Here is a 17,258-nt window from a genome sequence, read left to right on the forward strand (position 1 = left end):
GATACAATAATATTGTGTGTTTCCCCACAGGACCAGGGCGACGCCTGGGGGCGGGGGGGAATGTGGCGAGTATCCCGAGTCCAGATTGGCGTCGCCCTGGAAACGCCGCTGCCACACTGATCACCGAGCTACAGGTGGCATTAATGCTTGTTTCTCCTTGTTCACAGACTCCGAAGGCACCCTGGGAGAGGGATCTGCATCATGGCACTTCACCCCACGAGCACCACGCTGAGACGGGCACCGAGCACCATTCATCAGAGCACGTGTGCTCCATGTGTGGGCAATAAATCACCCTCCGGGGCTCTTTCGATCAGTACCGAGTCTGTGTTCTCATTCACCCCGCGACAATATATATAATGTTTTTGATGCCGACTTAAATAACTTTCTCACAGATTTTACTGAGAATCTCCAATTAAATGTGTTAGGTGGTAACAATTAAAACTATGTAAAGACAATGAAAAAAATATATTTACAAATTCCTGTATTTTTGGCAAGATGTCACACTAATCGTCTCAGCATCAATAATGCTAATTATACACACACACAAAAATGCTTATTTTATGGATACCAAGTGTTTCCTTAGAAAATGTGCTTGACTCTAGTCTACTGTATATTTCAGTGACGATGACTTGCAAAGGGAAAAAAATGGAAGCTATGTATGAATTATTAATATAGGCGTACTCTTAGCAGTGAGCATACACTCAATGTAAAAAAAAAGGTACAAAAGCTGTCACTGGGCGGTACCTTTTCAAAAGTTAAAATTGTATATTTAGGGTACAACAGTTTGTCACTAGGGCTCTACCCTCAAAGGGACATCTTTGTACCTTATTTGCCCCTAAAATTGATCACCTCAAGGGTACAGATTACTAATCATTAAGGGTACTGTCTCAGTGACAAGCTGTTGTAACCCTAAAGGTACAATTTTTTTGTGACAGTATAAGACACTATTGGTTGTTACCTGTCAAACGAATTCAGTATCAACAAAGGTCATCTTTGCATCATGCATCTAAAATGGCATTTAGTGGTAATGCTATATATATATATATATATATAATGGCTGAGTTATTCACAAAGATAGACATTTTATAAACTGAAATTAAAGCACCAGAAACTTATCACAACAAAAAGCAACATTTCAACCAGTAAGGTCTTTCTTTCTTAGACATTTTTGACCAGTTAGGTCTTCATCTATCGTTATTTTTTCTGTCCTGTACTTAAGCCCAATATGGGCCCAGTCTAGCCCAATGGTAAGTCTTGCCGTAGATGTTATGGCAAGTCCTGGGATCATTGGATGTTCAGGAGATTAATTTAGGCTCTTTTGCATTTCATTTTATTTCCACCGTTTAAAAATTAAAATGCTTCTTTCAGTCCCGTTAACATTATAAATTAAATAATTGCACACAAAGCTGTTGATTGTCAGTGTTTTGTAGCAAGAATTCACATATGAAGTGGAAAGTGTCAGAGACGTGCCCAGGTTGGGCTTGGGTGGGAGTGACTGTAAGGATGAATGATAGATACATGAAAGATGATGAGATCAGGGGCTTTGGAGACTGGGAATGGGCTGGGCTGGGTGGAGCTCGGATCAACTGACCAGCTTCATCTATAAAAGCCGCAGTCTCACATCCTGTTGTGACTCAGCTTTGATCAAAACTGCTAGAGACAAAAAGACCAGACGAAGAGGAAGATACACTTGGCAAATCATTAAATAAAACGTTTAAACAACGATTAGAGGCAAAACCATGAGTCACTCTACATTTCGCACCTCTTATCACCGCACTTTCGGGGCACCTGTCTATAGCCCTGTGTCCAGTCACATAGGGGGCCGCTACATCTCCTCCTCTATTCCCACCCGCTCTGTGGACTTCAGGAGCCGCTCCAGTGCTCCGGCCCCCCGTCTCTCTTATGATAAATTGGACTTCTCACTAGCAGGGGCCATCAACCAGGAGTTCCTTGCCACACGCAGCAATGAGAAAAGAGAACTACAGGAACTCAATGACCGCTTTGCCAGCTTCATAGAGAAGGTCCGGTATTTAGAGCAGCAGAACTCAAAGCTGATTCTGGAGCTGGGTCAGTACAAGGACCAGCAGCAAGGGCCATCAGGCCGCATCAATGAGCTGTGCCAGCAGGAGATGAGAGAGATGCGCAGACAGCTGGAACTGATGGGCAAAGATCGAGACCAGATGCAGGTGGAGAGAGATAACCTGGCCGAAGATGTGGCTCTGCTCAAGCAAAGGTGCGTGTGCTGGTGTATGCTTGTATGGGATAGATTACGAATAATCTTTAAGTTTTAATAATTTTAATAATAAGACCTTTAAGAAAATACAGAAAACAGTCGTTAATTTGTCATTTTTACATTACATTGTTCAATTTTATATTATAGGCATTGTTTATATTTTTAGAAAATTTCTGACCTTTAAAATGTTTGACACAGGCCAGTGTATTAGTGGATTGTTCAACCAAAATAACATGTTCATTACATACTTATCTTCATGTCATTGCAAACCTCTGTTCTTTGGAATTATAAAAGAAGATACTATGAAAAATGTGTCTATGCATGGACACTGACTTCCATTGCATTGACAAAAACATTTGAAACATTCTTCAGAAGATCTTATTTTGTGTTCGGCTGAGGAAAGATGGTAATACAGGTTTGGAGTAACACAAGGGTGGGTAAATAATGAAAATGTTAATTTTTTTTTGAAAATTTTGCTTTTTTTACTGTTGAGTGTAAAAATTTTAATGGGTTTTAAGACAGAAGTTAACACTGGTAGAGTTAAAAGTTAAATGTGCCAAAGTTAGACATTTATAATGTCTGTGGGCTCCAGTTATAATTATGTTATAACAATACCTATTATATTCTGAAAGATTAAGCTTTTGTTTATTTGTTATCATTTAAAAAAAAAATTTTTTATTCATTTGTTTACACTGGGATACTGAACTTAATAGAATATAAGCTATTTTAAATTTATTCAGGATGGAATCCTATGTTTATAGAAAATATGTTTATTTTGATACAGAGGACAAAAGAAAAGATTGATTTAGTGGGGGAAATTTGCAGATATCACTTCAGAGGCAATTATGGTTGAATAAATTAAGATTATATCTTTAAAAATAACAGCATGTCTACATGATGTTCATGTTATATGGGCGTGGCAGCTAATTAAAGTAACAGAGACAAAGAAACTGCAGCAGGGACCCTCCCATCATCATCATCATCATCATCTCTAATGCGGTTCGACTGTGTCTAATGGATGAGACATTCATACAACTAATGTATGTACACCATATACACACACAGCCTGTATTCAGTCTATATGAGGACATCATTCCATATGCTACTGTGCGCGTACTTTGAAACTACTCATTACTGCTTAAAACTAATTTAACCTCAACACGCCTAGAACTTTATTGAAATTATGCTTTACGCCCATTTCATACCGTGAACTACACGAAATCCGTGCATGCGCAAATTTGCAGCCTAATTAGCTCCAGCAGCAGCAGGTCCGCGTTGTGCTGTCGCGCTGACAGGGCTGCGCCTCTGCACTGGTAATAAAAGGATGTCCAAGCAGGGGCGTTTTCTCTGACTAGAAAAGGGAGGAATCCTCAAAAAAATCGAATTATAAGTACAAATTATGAGATCAAACTGTGTAAAACATTACTTTTTATAGAGTGACGTTGCCTTAAAACATTAATTTATAGATCATGGACATCAATTTAAGTTTAAAATTATAGATAGATCTAATTTATTTGATTTTATTCAACCCAAAAATATTAACCTAATTATAACCTATACATTAGGTTAGTGATAAAACGAAATTTAAGGTTTAGATGAGGTAGAAATAGCTAAGGTAACATTTGCAGGTTAGCACTTCTTAATAGTGTACCATAGAGTCTACAATGTTTTTTTTTTCTCATCATGCTCATTGAGCGGCCACCCTCTTTTGAAATGGTGAGAAATTTTTTTTCTCGAATATTGGCACGAATGTGATATGTTGTTCAACACTGACACTGCCCAGCAAACAATTTTGCGTTTAAAAGACGTCTATTAGACGTCTAAATATAGCCTTGACGTCTAGGCTAAAACGAGGCTAAATTTGGGCTGTCAGTGAAAATCTAATAGACGTCTAATCATAGCTCAAGAATAGACTAGTCATCAATTAGACGGCTATTAAACGACTGCATATATACGTCTAATAGACGGTGAATATGGGTCTAGGCTAAAATAAGGCTAAATTTGGGCTGTCAGTGAAAATCTAATAGACGTCTAATCATAACCCAAGAATAGACTAGTTATCAATTAGACTGCTATTAAACGACTACATATACAGGTGCATCTCAATAAATTAGAATGTCATGGAAAAGTTCATTTATTTCAGTAATTCAACTCAAATTGTGAAACTCATGTATTATATCAATTCAATGCAAACATACTGAAGTAGTTTAAGTCTTTGGTTCTTTTAATTGTGATGATTTTGGCTCACATTTAACAAAAACCCACCAATTCACTATCTCAACAAATTAGAATACTTCATAAGACCAATAAAAAAAATTATTTTTTGTGAATTGTTGGCCTTCTGGAAAGTATATTAATTTACTGTACATGTACTCAATACTTGGTAGGGGCTCCTTTTGCTTTAATTACTGCCTCAATTCGGCGTGGCATGGAGGTGATCAGTTTGTGGCACTGCTGAGGTGGTATGGAAGCCCAGGTTTCTTTGACAGTGGCCTTCAGCTCATCCGCATTTTTTGGTCTCTTGTTTCTCATTTTCCTCTTGACAATACCCAATAGATTCTCTATGGGGTTCAGGTCAGGCGAGTTTGCAGGCCAATCAAGCACAGTAACGTTGACTGTGGACTTCAGAAAACACAGTGGACCAAAGTCCTCTTTTCAGATGAAAGTAAATTTTGCATTTCATTTGGAAATCAAGGTCCCAGAGTCTGGAGGAAGAGTGGAGAGGCACAGAAACCATGTTGCTTGAAGTCCAGTGTGAAGTTTCCACAGTCAGTGATGATTTGGGCTGCCATGTCATCTGCTGGTGTTGGTCCACTGTGTTTTCTGAAGTCCACAGTCAACGCTCAGTCCATTCCTTGTGAAGTTCACTCAAATTCTTGAATCGATTTTTTCTTCCACACTTTTTCCTTCCACAACTTTTTGTTAACATGCTTGGATACAGTACTCTGTGAGTACTGCTGTAACTAAAAAGTAGCCCAGTACACACATTAACCTCAAATGTACATGGAATAATAAATTAACCCCTACCGTTTTATTACATTATGTTTTCTGTTTGTATTGTTTAGGTTTTAATGCTGCACTGCACATCTGAGCTTTTTGCACTTATTATTTGTATTCTTAAGCGTTACTATCAATTTGGAAGTTTCAAAATAAATCTTATTGTAACGTTACTTGTACAATGACAAAGAAATTCTATTCAATTAGCTCATGCTCTCTCTGTATCCAACAAGCCATTGTTCAGTAATGAATTCAATATAATAATTAAATTAAATAATGGACTTTGTCAGAGAGCTTTAGTGTGGAAATGTTATTTTGGAGAGTTTTTTAATATATTTTTTTTACCATTGCTGCCCGGATCTTTTCCAGATGTTGAAACTCCTCCTCAGTTTCTCCAATTCTTCTGAGTGTGTTCACTGTATAAATTAATATGGATTAATCTTTGACAAAGCTGTTTGTTCTGTTGTTTGCTCTTTGCTCTTCTTGTGCTGTTTTAAAATCGATTGAGTTTGTAAACACATACAAATGATAAAACTTTTACTCTATTCAATTTTGCAATTAATCCTCTGAACACATGCGTGCTGAACCGTGGGCCTACTCACGGATCACTATCAACTAAGATCTGCTCCCTTCGCGAAAATGTAACGGTTCCTAAACATGAGAACAAATAATAAAGATAAATAATGAACACATGTCAAAACGAAAACACAGATACTTACAAGACCAAGTAGGAATGTCCTTTATCGTTTGTTGTTTGGTCGCTGCTCTCCGACAAGTAAACTTAGTGCTCGCTCGTGTAAAAAACTTTTCAAAACACAACACTGATCTCTAACTCTAATGTCTCGCGTTGCCAGTTGTCATGTCTCGTGTAGGGCTACAATTGTAATTGCATTTTTATTTATAAAATGAAAGACAGCCGAATATCAATAATATCATATAATGTGTATGAATGTAACATAACAGCTAGCCTATGCAGTTCAGTAAAGTTATCTAAGTGACTTACATTTTAGACATGTTTTTGCTCCAACAACATCCACAACAGAACAGATTCGCGTCTCAGAGCAACACACAATTGAAACCATTCCATTTACACCTGGCCACATAAGTCTCTGTAAAACGGATCCGATCTTCAATTCCCGCGCTATATGCAAATCTAAAGGAGTTCACGTCAACGAAAGCAGATTTTATTCATCATAAACTAATTTCAAGATCAAAGACCGCTACAGGAGAGAGAGCAGCATCAGCACTGGAAAGATAAGTTAGTCTTACTACTTTAATGAGGATGCTTGTGTGTTGAGCGTCTGCGACTTACTTTCAGTTTCATTTGCAGCAGCTTACTGAAGAGATACGTTACTCTGTTGCATTAGCGCTGTCCTATCCAACTGTCATGTCATATAGCCTAGAACACCCTCTCACAATTTTATTATTTTAACATTTAACATTTTACATATGTGGTTTCAACAACCAGATGCATTTACACAGTTTCATGACTAGGGCTGGGGTTTGATACAAATTTCACGATTCGATTCGATTCAATATCGATTATCTTGGACAGGTACAGTTCATGCCAAATTTCCTCAAGGAAACAAAAATCTCTCAACTAATGCTGTAAAATATACACGAGAGTCAGTTGGTACTACATTATTATAATACTGAAGGTTAAAATGGACTGATTTGTTAAAATTACACTTAATGGAGTTTTTTTAAAGAATAAAGTTACAATTACATAATAATATTTCTACTTCAATTTTTTTTAAAATATAAACATAATTGTGGCTGTCATAAAAACTTGATGGATTTATTTAAACAATAAATGTAAAGACAGAGCCCGAAAGGGGAACAGAGTCTGGTGACAGACACAGTGGTGAATATGTGTTTGCAGCACACAAGCCACGGTTCAGACCGCTGACTCCACTTTGATGTGTCTCTCTCTCTCTCTCTCTCTCGCTTGCGTGCACACACACACACACCATGCGCAAAACTCTGCATTTGAACAGAACAATAACAAAACAGTAGCTGATTCAGAAGCGCCAGATTGTCACAGCAAAGTCAGAATTACCTCCTCTCCTAGGTTCCATAAAATGCATTGCTGTTCTGTTGTAAGTAATCTTAAAGATTCCTAAATGCATCTACTTTCGGAAGGCCAAATAAAGTGATTTTGCTTTCGCCTAGAAACACAGCGTCTCCCTGACATGCTGCTTCAACACTAACTGCGGTTACTGAAACCACGCCTTCTTTCTTTGTGTGCACATTTGGGCAGCATTATGCAAATATTCCCACATAGTGACCTAGATATGTGGGGGCGTGTTAGAACGAGCTGTTTTAGGGGGGCGTGGCAGAGTCTTAACTTTGATAAAGAATATCTCTTTGGTTTTGAGACTTTAGTCTTTGCAACTTCAGGGATTTTATCTATGCACAATCAGCTTGTAACACTCCAAAGATAAAGGAAAACTTGAAATCGCATCATATGACCCCTTTAATGTGGAGGAGATGATTGGTTCACGTGTGCCTCGCTGCCGTGTCTGTTGAACAGAGGCGCGACAGCGATCTGTCACTCCACATTAAACAGTGCCAAAACGGCGTTTATTGTTTGAATACTGCAATACAATTGACAGAATTTGAAATCTGAGACTTTGTTTCATATTAAAAGTACCAAAGCACAATGCTTATTGCTATATATTGGATGGGAAGTGCCCTTCAATGTTCCGTCCATTAACTGAAAACAGGCTAGACTAATCGATTCTTGGGATTTAAGAATCGATATCGATCGGTAAAAATGAGAATCGATTAATATCGAGTTATCGATATGTTTTTACCCAGCCCTAGTTTCATCTGGAATGATGAATCAGATATCCGATCAGAGAATATGAAGTGACCAGGTGTAAACAGGCCCAATGAAAGCATTTCAAGTAATAGATTGACTGACTTGCCGCCACCAACTGGCGGTTTTAGTTGGGCATTTAAGTATTCATTTCAATTCATCAATCATTTCATATTTATATACTCAAAATGTTACATTTAAAACATTAATCTCATAACATTATTTATGCTCTTGCAACTGCAGTGTCTATTCAACGCATTTGAGCTGATGCAGATTCTATGTCACCTCTACAGTGCAAAAATTGATTTTACCGATACTGATTTTATTGGTAACAGCCCTATCACGACTTATTATTCAAAGAGAATGATTAAACTGATATGACATAAGAAAAGAAAATTCCCCATTTAACCGTAAAATCCCCCCTGGAAATCGATTTAAAGGGGCAGACAATTTAGGGCTTAAATAATAAGTATTCATCCGCTTCCGGTTATTTTTAGCTGTACAAAACAGCTTTTGCTGCTTGATATTGCAAATTGGTCTGTCTTACCATATTATTTTAATTTATTATCTTATTTATGAACACACTGGTTTGTAGTGCAAACAGTTTTACCGTTTACTGCACGTTGTTATTCTTCTCGTTGTTATTCATTTCCCTACAGTGGCTAATGAACCGGAAGTCTTGCACATTCACAGAAAATGGCTTACTCGATCACCGTAATCTGATCAAGCAGATCGGATCATCATGTTTACATTTGGCAACATTAAGTGACTTCTCTATCTGGATAACCGATCGGATCTCTCTTTTCCACGCAATATTTAAATAAGCCTTCTGACAGGGCAGGGTTTTGCGCGACATTGACCTGAGAATGCACACACGATGGCTGGATTACGTTTACATTACACTGAGATCCGATCACAATGTGTCCTCGACTACATCTAGACCAGGAAACGCTGAACGGATAACATTCCGATCAGCAGCACTTTTACACTTGTCTTTTCAATGTGTATGTGGACAACATCCGGATACAGGTCGCATATGTTAATGCCAAGTGTAAATGCAGCCAAAGTGTGTCTTGTCAAGTCACCTTTATTTGTATAGCACTTTATACAGTACTGGTTGTGTCAAAGCAGCTTTACAGTGTTAAACAGGAAAATAGTTTGTCAATAATGCAAGAAGACAATAACAGAGTAATTTTTCAGCTAAAGTCAGTTCATTGATGATTCAGTGATGTCATCATCCAGTTCAGCTCTCTTCCAATAGTGTCTGTGCAATCAGTCAAGCTTCCCCAACTAGGGAAGCCCCCCCTGCTTAGTTGGGGAAGCTTGACTGATTGCACAGAGGCAGTTCTCCTCTGGCCAGACGAAACCAACATGGTGTGGTTTAATTCCAGGCTGCAACACAGGTGCAGAGGACTTGTCTGGTTCCTGTGGTCTTGTGCCGATGGTCGTCGAGGTGATGAGGTCTTCGCAGGGGATCTGTCTCTGGGGCGCATCTAGTTGACATGGTCTCCGCTGACATTCAGGGCTATAGAGGTCGTCTCTATAGGTCAGGGGTGGCAAACGTCGGTCCTGGAGAGCCGCAGCCCTGCAGAGTTTTGCTTCAACCCTAATCAAACACACCTGAACAAGATAATCAAGGTCTGAAGGGTTACTAGAAAGCTACAGGCAGGTGAGTTTTAATTAGGGTTGGAGCTGAACTCTGCAGGGCTGCGGCTCTCCAGGACCGGAGTTCGCCACCCCTGCTATAGGTGCTGATCCACCATCTGGTCTGGATATGGACTGGATCTGGGTTGCTACAGTGACCATCTGATCTGGATACATACTGGATCCGTATGGTTACCGAGACCTCGGAATAAGAATGAAAGCGACTCTACATCATAAGAAGAATGGCATCTATACTAATATTAGTCTGTGTTATGGGAAGTGTTCCCGGTTCCGGTTGACCTAATTAATGCAGCCTAACAATCCTTTAACGGATTTGAATTATAGAAATGCGATAGTGTATTATGTGTATGCCAAGTGAAAGAGATGGGTCTTTAATCTAGATCTAAACTGACAGAGTGTATCTGCCTCCCGGACAATGCTAGGTAGATTGTTCCAGAGTTTGGGTGCTAAATAGGAAAAGGATCTGCCGTCCGCAGTTGATTTTGATATTCTAGGTATTATCAAATGGCCTTTTTGAGTTTTGAGATCGTGGTGGATGTAAAAGACAATAATACGATATGAGCTCGCTCAAGTATTGAGGAGCTAAACCATTCAGGGCTTTATAAGTAATCAGCAAGATTTTAAAATGTCTTCGTTGTTCAATAGGGAGCCAGTGCAGAGTTGACAGAACCGGGCTAATATGGTCATACTTCCTGGTTCTAGTAAGAACTCTAGCTGCTGTATTTTGGACCAGCTGGAGTTTGTTTATTAAGTGCGCTGAGCAACCACCCAATAAAGCATTACAATAATCTAACCTTGAGGTCATGAATGCATGAATTAATGCTTAAATATGTTTTTAAGATGGAAAAATGCAGTTTTACAAATGCTAGAAACGTGTCTTTCAAAGGAAAGATTGCTATCAAATTGCACACCTATGTTCCAAACTGATGACGAAGAATTAACAGAGCAGCCATCAAGTGTTATTTAAGTGATATTTAACACCTGTTTTTTCCCCCCAGAAATTAGCAGTAGGAAATTAGTAGTTATACAGTTTTTAATATCAGCTATGCATTCCGATTTACGAATTGGCATGTTTAGTCAATCCGCGAAGAAATATAGAGCTGAGTATCATCAGCGTAACAGTGAAAGCTAACAACATGTTTCTTGATGATATCTCCTAAGGGTAACATGTAAAGTGTTAAAGAGCAACGGCCTTAGTACTGAGCCTTGTGGCATTCCATACTGCACTTGTGATCGATATGATTCCTCTTCATTCACTGCTACGAATTGATGATGGTCAGATAAGTATGATTTGAATCATGCCAATGCAATTCACTAATTCCAACATAATTTTGTAGTCTATTCAAAAGAGTAGACCATTAGGGGCAGTTGTGGCCTAATGGATAGAGAGTCTGACTCGTAACCCGAAGGTCACGGGTTGGAGTCTCGGTACCGGCAGGAATTGTTGGTGGGGGAGTGAATGTACAGCGCTCTCTTCCACCCTCAGTACCATGACGAGGTGATACCCTTGAGCAAGGCACCCAACCCCCAACTGCTCCCTGGGCGCCACAGCAAAAAAAAAAAGGCTGCCCACTGCACTGGGTGTGTGTTCACTGTGTGTGTCTGCTGTGTGTGTGCACTTGGATGGGTTAAATGCAGAGCACAAATTCCGAATATGGGACACCATACTTGGCCACACGTCACATCACATCACATCATCATCAGAATGTTGTGGTCGATAGTGTCAAATGCAGTGCTGAGATCCAGTAGCACTAATAGAGAAATACAACCACGATCGGATGATAAGAGAAGGTAATTTGTAACTCTGCTGAGATCAGTCTCATTACTATGATACGATCTAAATCCTGAACGGAAATCCTCACAGATTTTTCTCTAAGATGGAACATAGCTGAGAGGATATTGCCTTTTCTAGTATCTTTGACAGAAAGAGGAGACCACAGCAAAAAAAAAAGGCTGCCCACTGCACTGGGTGTGTGTTCACTGTGTGTGTCTGCTGTGTGTGTGCACTTGGATGGGTTAAATGCAGAGCACAAATTCCGATTATGGGACACCATACTTGGCCACACGTCACATCACATAACATCATCATCAGAATGTTGTGGTCGATAGTGTCAAATGCAGTGCTGAGATCCAGTAGCACTAATAGAGAAATACAACCACGATCGGATGATAAGAGAAGGTAATTTGTAACTCTGCTGAGATCAGTCTCATTACTATGATACGATCTAAATCCTGAACGGAAATCCTCACAGATTTTTCTCTAAGATGGAACATAGCTGAGAGGATATTGCCTTTTCTAGTATCTTTGACAGAAAGAGGAGATTTTAGATTGGTTTGTAATTAACTAATTCTCTTGGATCGAAATGTGTTTTTTTAATGAGAGGCTTAATAACAGTTTGAAGGTTTTTGGGACATATCCTAACGACATTGACTAATTAATAATATTCAGAAAAGGATCTATGACTTCTGGAAGCACCTCTTTTAATAGCTTAGATGGAATAGGGTCTAACATAAATGTTGTTGTTTTATACAATTCTTCCTTTCCTATAGCAGACAATGAGTGGAACTGTTCCAATCAGGGGATCTGTCTTATACAATACTGTAGCTGATGGCTGCATGGTTGTAACTGTATCTCTGATAGTATCAATTTTGGAAGTAAAGAAGTTCATCAAGTTCATTCTGCTGTGATGTTGGGAAATGTCTGTGTCTGTTGATGCTTTATTTTTCTTTAATTTAGCCACTATATTGAATAAATACCTGGGGTTGTTTTGGTAACCTATCAGTTTTTGGTTTAGAAAAAAAACGTGAACACTGTCCTTAAAAATCTAAATTCCTATATAACATTATAATAAGTAGGCCTATACTATTGTACTGAAATGTTCAGCTTTAGCTCACGCATCTTAAAGCAGTGCAATCATCCACATTACTGAATATAATTAGAATATTACACAATCATATACTTTCTAGATTTTTCTTCTTAAAAACGGTAATACGCATATTGTTCATATTCTGCAGAGTTATTTTTTACACATTGTTTCATCAACAGTAAGCCTATGTTTTAAAGAATCACTGTAATTATGTTCGTGATGCCCATTTTTAGCTGAACCTTAAGAATAATCGTGCATTGTCTAGATTTAGTCTTTTCTTTGAGCAATATATTATGATACCGATAAAGCAGAAGTACTGTAGGACTCACTCTATATGTTTGGCTTATGCTTTGAATAGATGATTAAATTTGCAATAAGAACATTTCACGGTACTAATGTAATCTCAGATGCTTTTAAGCAAATCAGCTAATCATTTCTCTGACTCGCTGCCAGATAAGATTTTATATTTATATTACAACCTTCGCTTCAGACATAAGATCTTTAAGGACCCTCTCTCACCCATCCCAGTATCAAATAAAAGATGGATTACATGATTCTAACAGCACACTAATGTACAATTACATTTGGTCTTACTCTGGGAAAAGGTATTAAACCTTGATTTTTATTGAAGCTGACTTTTATTTTCCCATATTTATGTGCAGGTTAAATGAGGAGATGCAGAAAAGACAGGAAGTTGAGAATAATTTGACTCTCTTTCGTAAGGTAATGTGATGGAAAGTATTTTACAACATACTGTATATTTCCACTGAATGCTGTCTCTGAGGTTCTTTACATGTCATCCCTGCAGCACTCTAAAATGCAATGTTTAATTTTTTTTAAGTATATAAAACCAGATATAACAGTAGTATTAATCTGACTGTTTGTACTTGAAGGATGTGGATAATGCTACACTTGCTCGTCTGGAACTGGAGAGAAAGATTGAATCTCTGATGGATGAGATTGAGTTCCTCAAAAAGATGCATGATGAGGTGAGACACAAATATTTCATTAAGAAATAATTAATTGGTAAATGGTCAAATCAAATTCCTGTCTATGCTGAAAAAATATGGTGTAGAAACCATATCCCAAAGCTATATCAAAGCTGAATTGTTATGATAAACGTGTATGTTTATAGGGATAGTATCTAAATTACATGCTGGTGTATTACCTCAAAGAAGCTGGTATTTGTGGGGTAAGAAAGTATGTAATAGGCTAATCTATCAGTAGCCTATCTGTAGCCAATTACATTTTTACTAGGGATAGTTCACCCAAAAATGAACATTCTGTCATCACTTATAAAAATTGCTGAAAAAGAGGTGCTCTACCAACAGAGGAGGAGGTGCAACCAAAAATAAAAAAGTAATGTCATTTAGAAAAGTTGCAACACTCACTCTTGATGAAATCCAACTTTAGTGGTTAAAATACATGTGACGTTTCGGCCATTATCCAGGCCTTCATCAGACCATGCAGCTTTTCTACTAAGTATAGTTCAAATCTATTAACATATTTACTGAAATATCGCTCAAGACTTACTGATATAAAAATGATAATTAACAATTATTTGGAATACTACTTGCACAATGCACATTTCTTAATATTAAGCCTAATGTGTTTTAATGTCACTATTGATGAAGATCTTTGAATAATATCGGCCATTAAATGCAAGATAGTTAAATTGTACCTGAAGTATACTTGCAATAGTTTCACTTTAGTCAAATATACTTCAGTATGTCTATAGTAGGACTTCAGCACAATTAAAGTGCACAAAATCAGTTTTTCCAATTTAGCAGACTTTAAGTAGTATATTAAAAGTACAATTGCACTGTATTTTTATTAAGTACATAAATATATAAATGTATTTATATTATACTTAGCATGAAATAAATGTATTTCAAATACATTTAGTATATTTATTTTTCACTAGGGGTCCCTTTAATGATATTTAGAAAGTATATTGTGATCAAAAGATTAAGTACAAACCCAATTCCAAAAAAGTTGGGACACTGTACAAATTGTGAGTAAAAAAGGAATGGAATAATTTACAAATCTCATAAATTTATATTTTATTCACAATAGAATATAGATAACATATCAAATGTTGAAAGTGAGACATTTTGAAATGTCATGCCAAATATTGGCTCATTTTGGATTTCATGAGAGCTACACATTCCCAAAAAGTTGGGACAGGTAGCAATAAGAGGCCGGAAAAGTTAAATGTACATATAAGGAACAGCTGGAGGACCAATTTGCAACTTATTAGGTCAATTGGCAACATGATTGGGTATAAAAAGAGCCTCTCTGAGTGGCAGTGTCTCTCAGAAGTCAAGATGGGCAGAGGATCACCAATTCCCTAAAAAAAAAAAAAAAAAGCAAGGATGGAATGGTTGAAGGTGTTCAAGGAATAGTTCACTCAAAATTAAAAAGAGGGTTGTAGAATCACACACACAGACCAGCCAAGCAAACCCTGTTGTATTATTGTTTCTTAAAGGGATTGTTCACCCAAAAATGAGAATGTTGTCATTAATTACTCACCCTCGCCTCGTGTCGTTCCAAACCCGTAAGACCCTCGTTCATCTTCGGAACACAAATTAAGATATTTTTAATGGAATCTGAGAGCTGTCTGACCCTGCATAGACAGCAACACAACTGAAATGTTCCCAAGTCCAGAAACGTAGCAAGGAGATCTGTAAAATAATCCATGTGATTCATTTTTGGGTGAACTATCCATTTAACTTTGCTCATACAATGCCATTTGCATTTTGATGTTTATTTATGAATATCAATAGATTTATTGGAATAACCTTAATTTAAAAAAATTGGAATAACCTAAATTTACAATTGAGCTGGCTTGCCTTATGTAGGAAATTGTGCAGCACAAATGACCTTATAGCAGAAATTGAATTTTCTTCATTTTTGTATCATGTCAGAATAATCCAAGATGATCATATTTCAACGCATCAAGTAAAAAAGAGCAAATTCAAAACTTTTGATTAAAATGTAATCAAAAGTAGTTCTCACCTAAACCAATTCGATTACTTTGGAAGACATGATTAATAACACTGGAGTTGTATGTTGGGTGTACGATTCCTTTGTGTAAAAGGTCACATTTCCTTCTATCAGCTGACACGAAAATGAGTTAACTTTTGATTGCTACTGTAGTTGCTCATGATAATAATAATGGACAGATACAAGGGGTAAACAATTGTTTCCATGTCTCCACTCATATAATTTCATATCCTTTTACAAAACACAAAAACAATTCATCTGTGTCCATGTGTAAGGTTTTGCTCATACAATGCCATTTGCATTTTGATGTTTATTTATGAATATCAATAGATTTATTGGAATAACCTTAATTAAAAAAAATTGGAATAACCTAAATTTACAATTGAGCTGGCTTGCCTTATGTAGGAAATTGTGCAGCACAAATGACCTTATAGCAGAAATTGAATTTTCTTCATTTTTGTATTATGTCAGAATAATCCAAGATGATCATATTTCAACGCATCAAGTAAAAAAGAGCAAATTCAAAACTTTTGATTAAAATGTAATAAAGTAGTTCTCACCTAAAACCAATTCGATTACTTTGGAAGACATGATTAATAACACTGGAGTTGTATGTTGGGTGTACGATTCCTTTGTGTAAAAGGTCACATTTCCTTCTATCAGCTGACACGAAAATGAGTTAACTTTTGATTGCTACTGTAGTTGCTCATGATAATAATAATGGACAGATACAAGGGGTAAACAATTGTTTCCATGTCTCCACTCATATAATTTCATATCCTTTTACAAAACACAAAAACAATTCATCTGTGTCCATGTGTAAGGTTTTATAGCATCTGATGTGTGATGTCTTTGAACAGATTATGGTCAGTTTTCTGATACTGGACCTGGAAAGAAAGTCCTAATCAAGACCGTTGAGATTCGTGATGGAGAGGTGAGACATTTTGATTCCAGTCTTACTGAAACGGACATCAGAGCATCCTTTAACAATAAATTGGCCAGTGAAAAACACTCTATCACTCAGTATTCTCATTGTTTAAAGTTATAGCTTGTTTGCCTTTGTTTTTTCCTTCAAATGTACGTGTAGCATATATCTGATTGATTCTTTTGCTCATTGCTCAGGTGGTGAAAGAATCTACAAAGGAAAAGAGCAGAGATGTGAAAAAAGATTATCATGGTCAAGGAGCTTCTGAAAAAGATTAGAATGTGAATTCTAATTCAATTCATTCATTAGAAATGAATGCTTGATGAGTTATTAATCGTGTGTTGCAATTTTAAAGGAACTGTAATAGTACAATGTAGGCACAGTTTACAATGATGGTAGCAGTGTAGTGAATAATCAGCAAGTATTTGACTCTGTATTGTGTATAATATGGTGCTATTACTATATATGAGCATAAAATGACAATGCTTTAACTAATAAATCATGTATGCAGGCCTAAATAGTCACTAAAATGTACGTGTAGCATATATCTGATTGATTCTTTTGCTCATTGCTCAGGTGGTGAAAGAATCTACAAAGGAAAAGAGCAGAGATGTGAAAAAAGATTATCATGGTCAAGGAGCTTCTGAAAAAGATTAGAATGTGAATTCTAATTCAATTCATTCATTAGAAATGAATGCTTGAGTTATTAATCGTGTGTTGCAATTTTAAAGGAACTGTAATAGT

The 17,258-nt window shown here is 37.1% G+C and overlaps 1 protein-coding gene across 1 annotated transcript; it reads left to right on the top strand.

The window, feature by feature from the left end:
• The first annotated feature begins 1,651 nt into the window (after positions 1 to 1,651).
• Positions 1,652 to 17,023, top strand: LOC107557532 (plasticin-like). Its single transcript, XM_016240974.1, has 6 exons — positions 1,652 to 2,233; positions 13,246 to 13,306; positions 13,477 to 13,572; positions 13,725 to 13,764; positions 16,450 to 16,523; positions 16,712 to 17,023. Exons 1-6 carry the CDS (start codon positions 1,740 to 1,742, stop codon positions 16,790 to 16,792), a joined length of 846 nt encoding a protein of 281 aa, XP_016096460.1. The 5' UTR covers positions 1,652 to 1,739; the 3' UTR covers positions 16,793 to 17,023.
• Positions 17,024 to 17,258: the final 235 nt, after the last annotated feature.

This window comes from Sinocyclocheilus grahami, unplaced genomic scaffold (genome assembly GCF_001515645.1).
Source record: "Sinocyclocheilus grahami isolate Dianchi unplaced genomic scaffold, SAMN03320097.WGS_v1.1 scaffold606.1, whole genome shotgun sequence".
NCBI lineage: Eukaryota > Metazoa > Chordata > Actinopteri > Cypriniformes > Cyprinidae > Sinocyclocheilus > Sinocyclocheilus grahami.

Excerpts from the sequence above, each read along its gene's own strand:
- LOC107557532 (XM_016240974.1), top strand. The coding sequence starts at position 1,740 with ATGAGTCACTCTACATTTCGCACCTCTTATCACCGCACTTTCGGGGCA. Across the intron at positions 13,573-13,724 it reads TCAAAAAGATGCATGATGAG|TATCTAAATTACATGCTGGT; the intron begins GTGAGACACAAA and ends TTATAGGGATAG. Across the intron at positions 16,524-16,711 it reads TTGAGATTCGTGATGGAGAG|GTGGTGAAAGAATCTACAAA; the intron begins GTGAGACATTTT and ends CTCATTGCTCAG.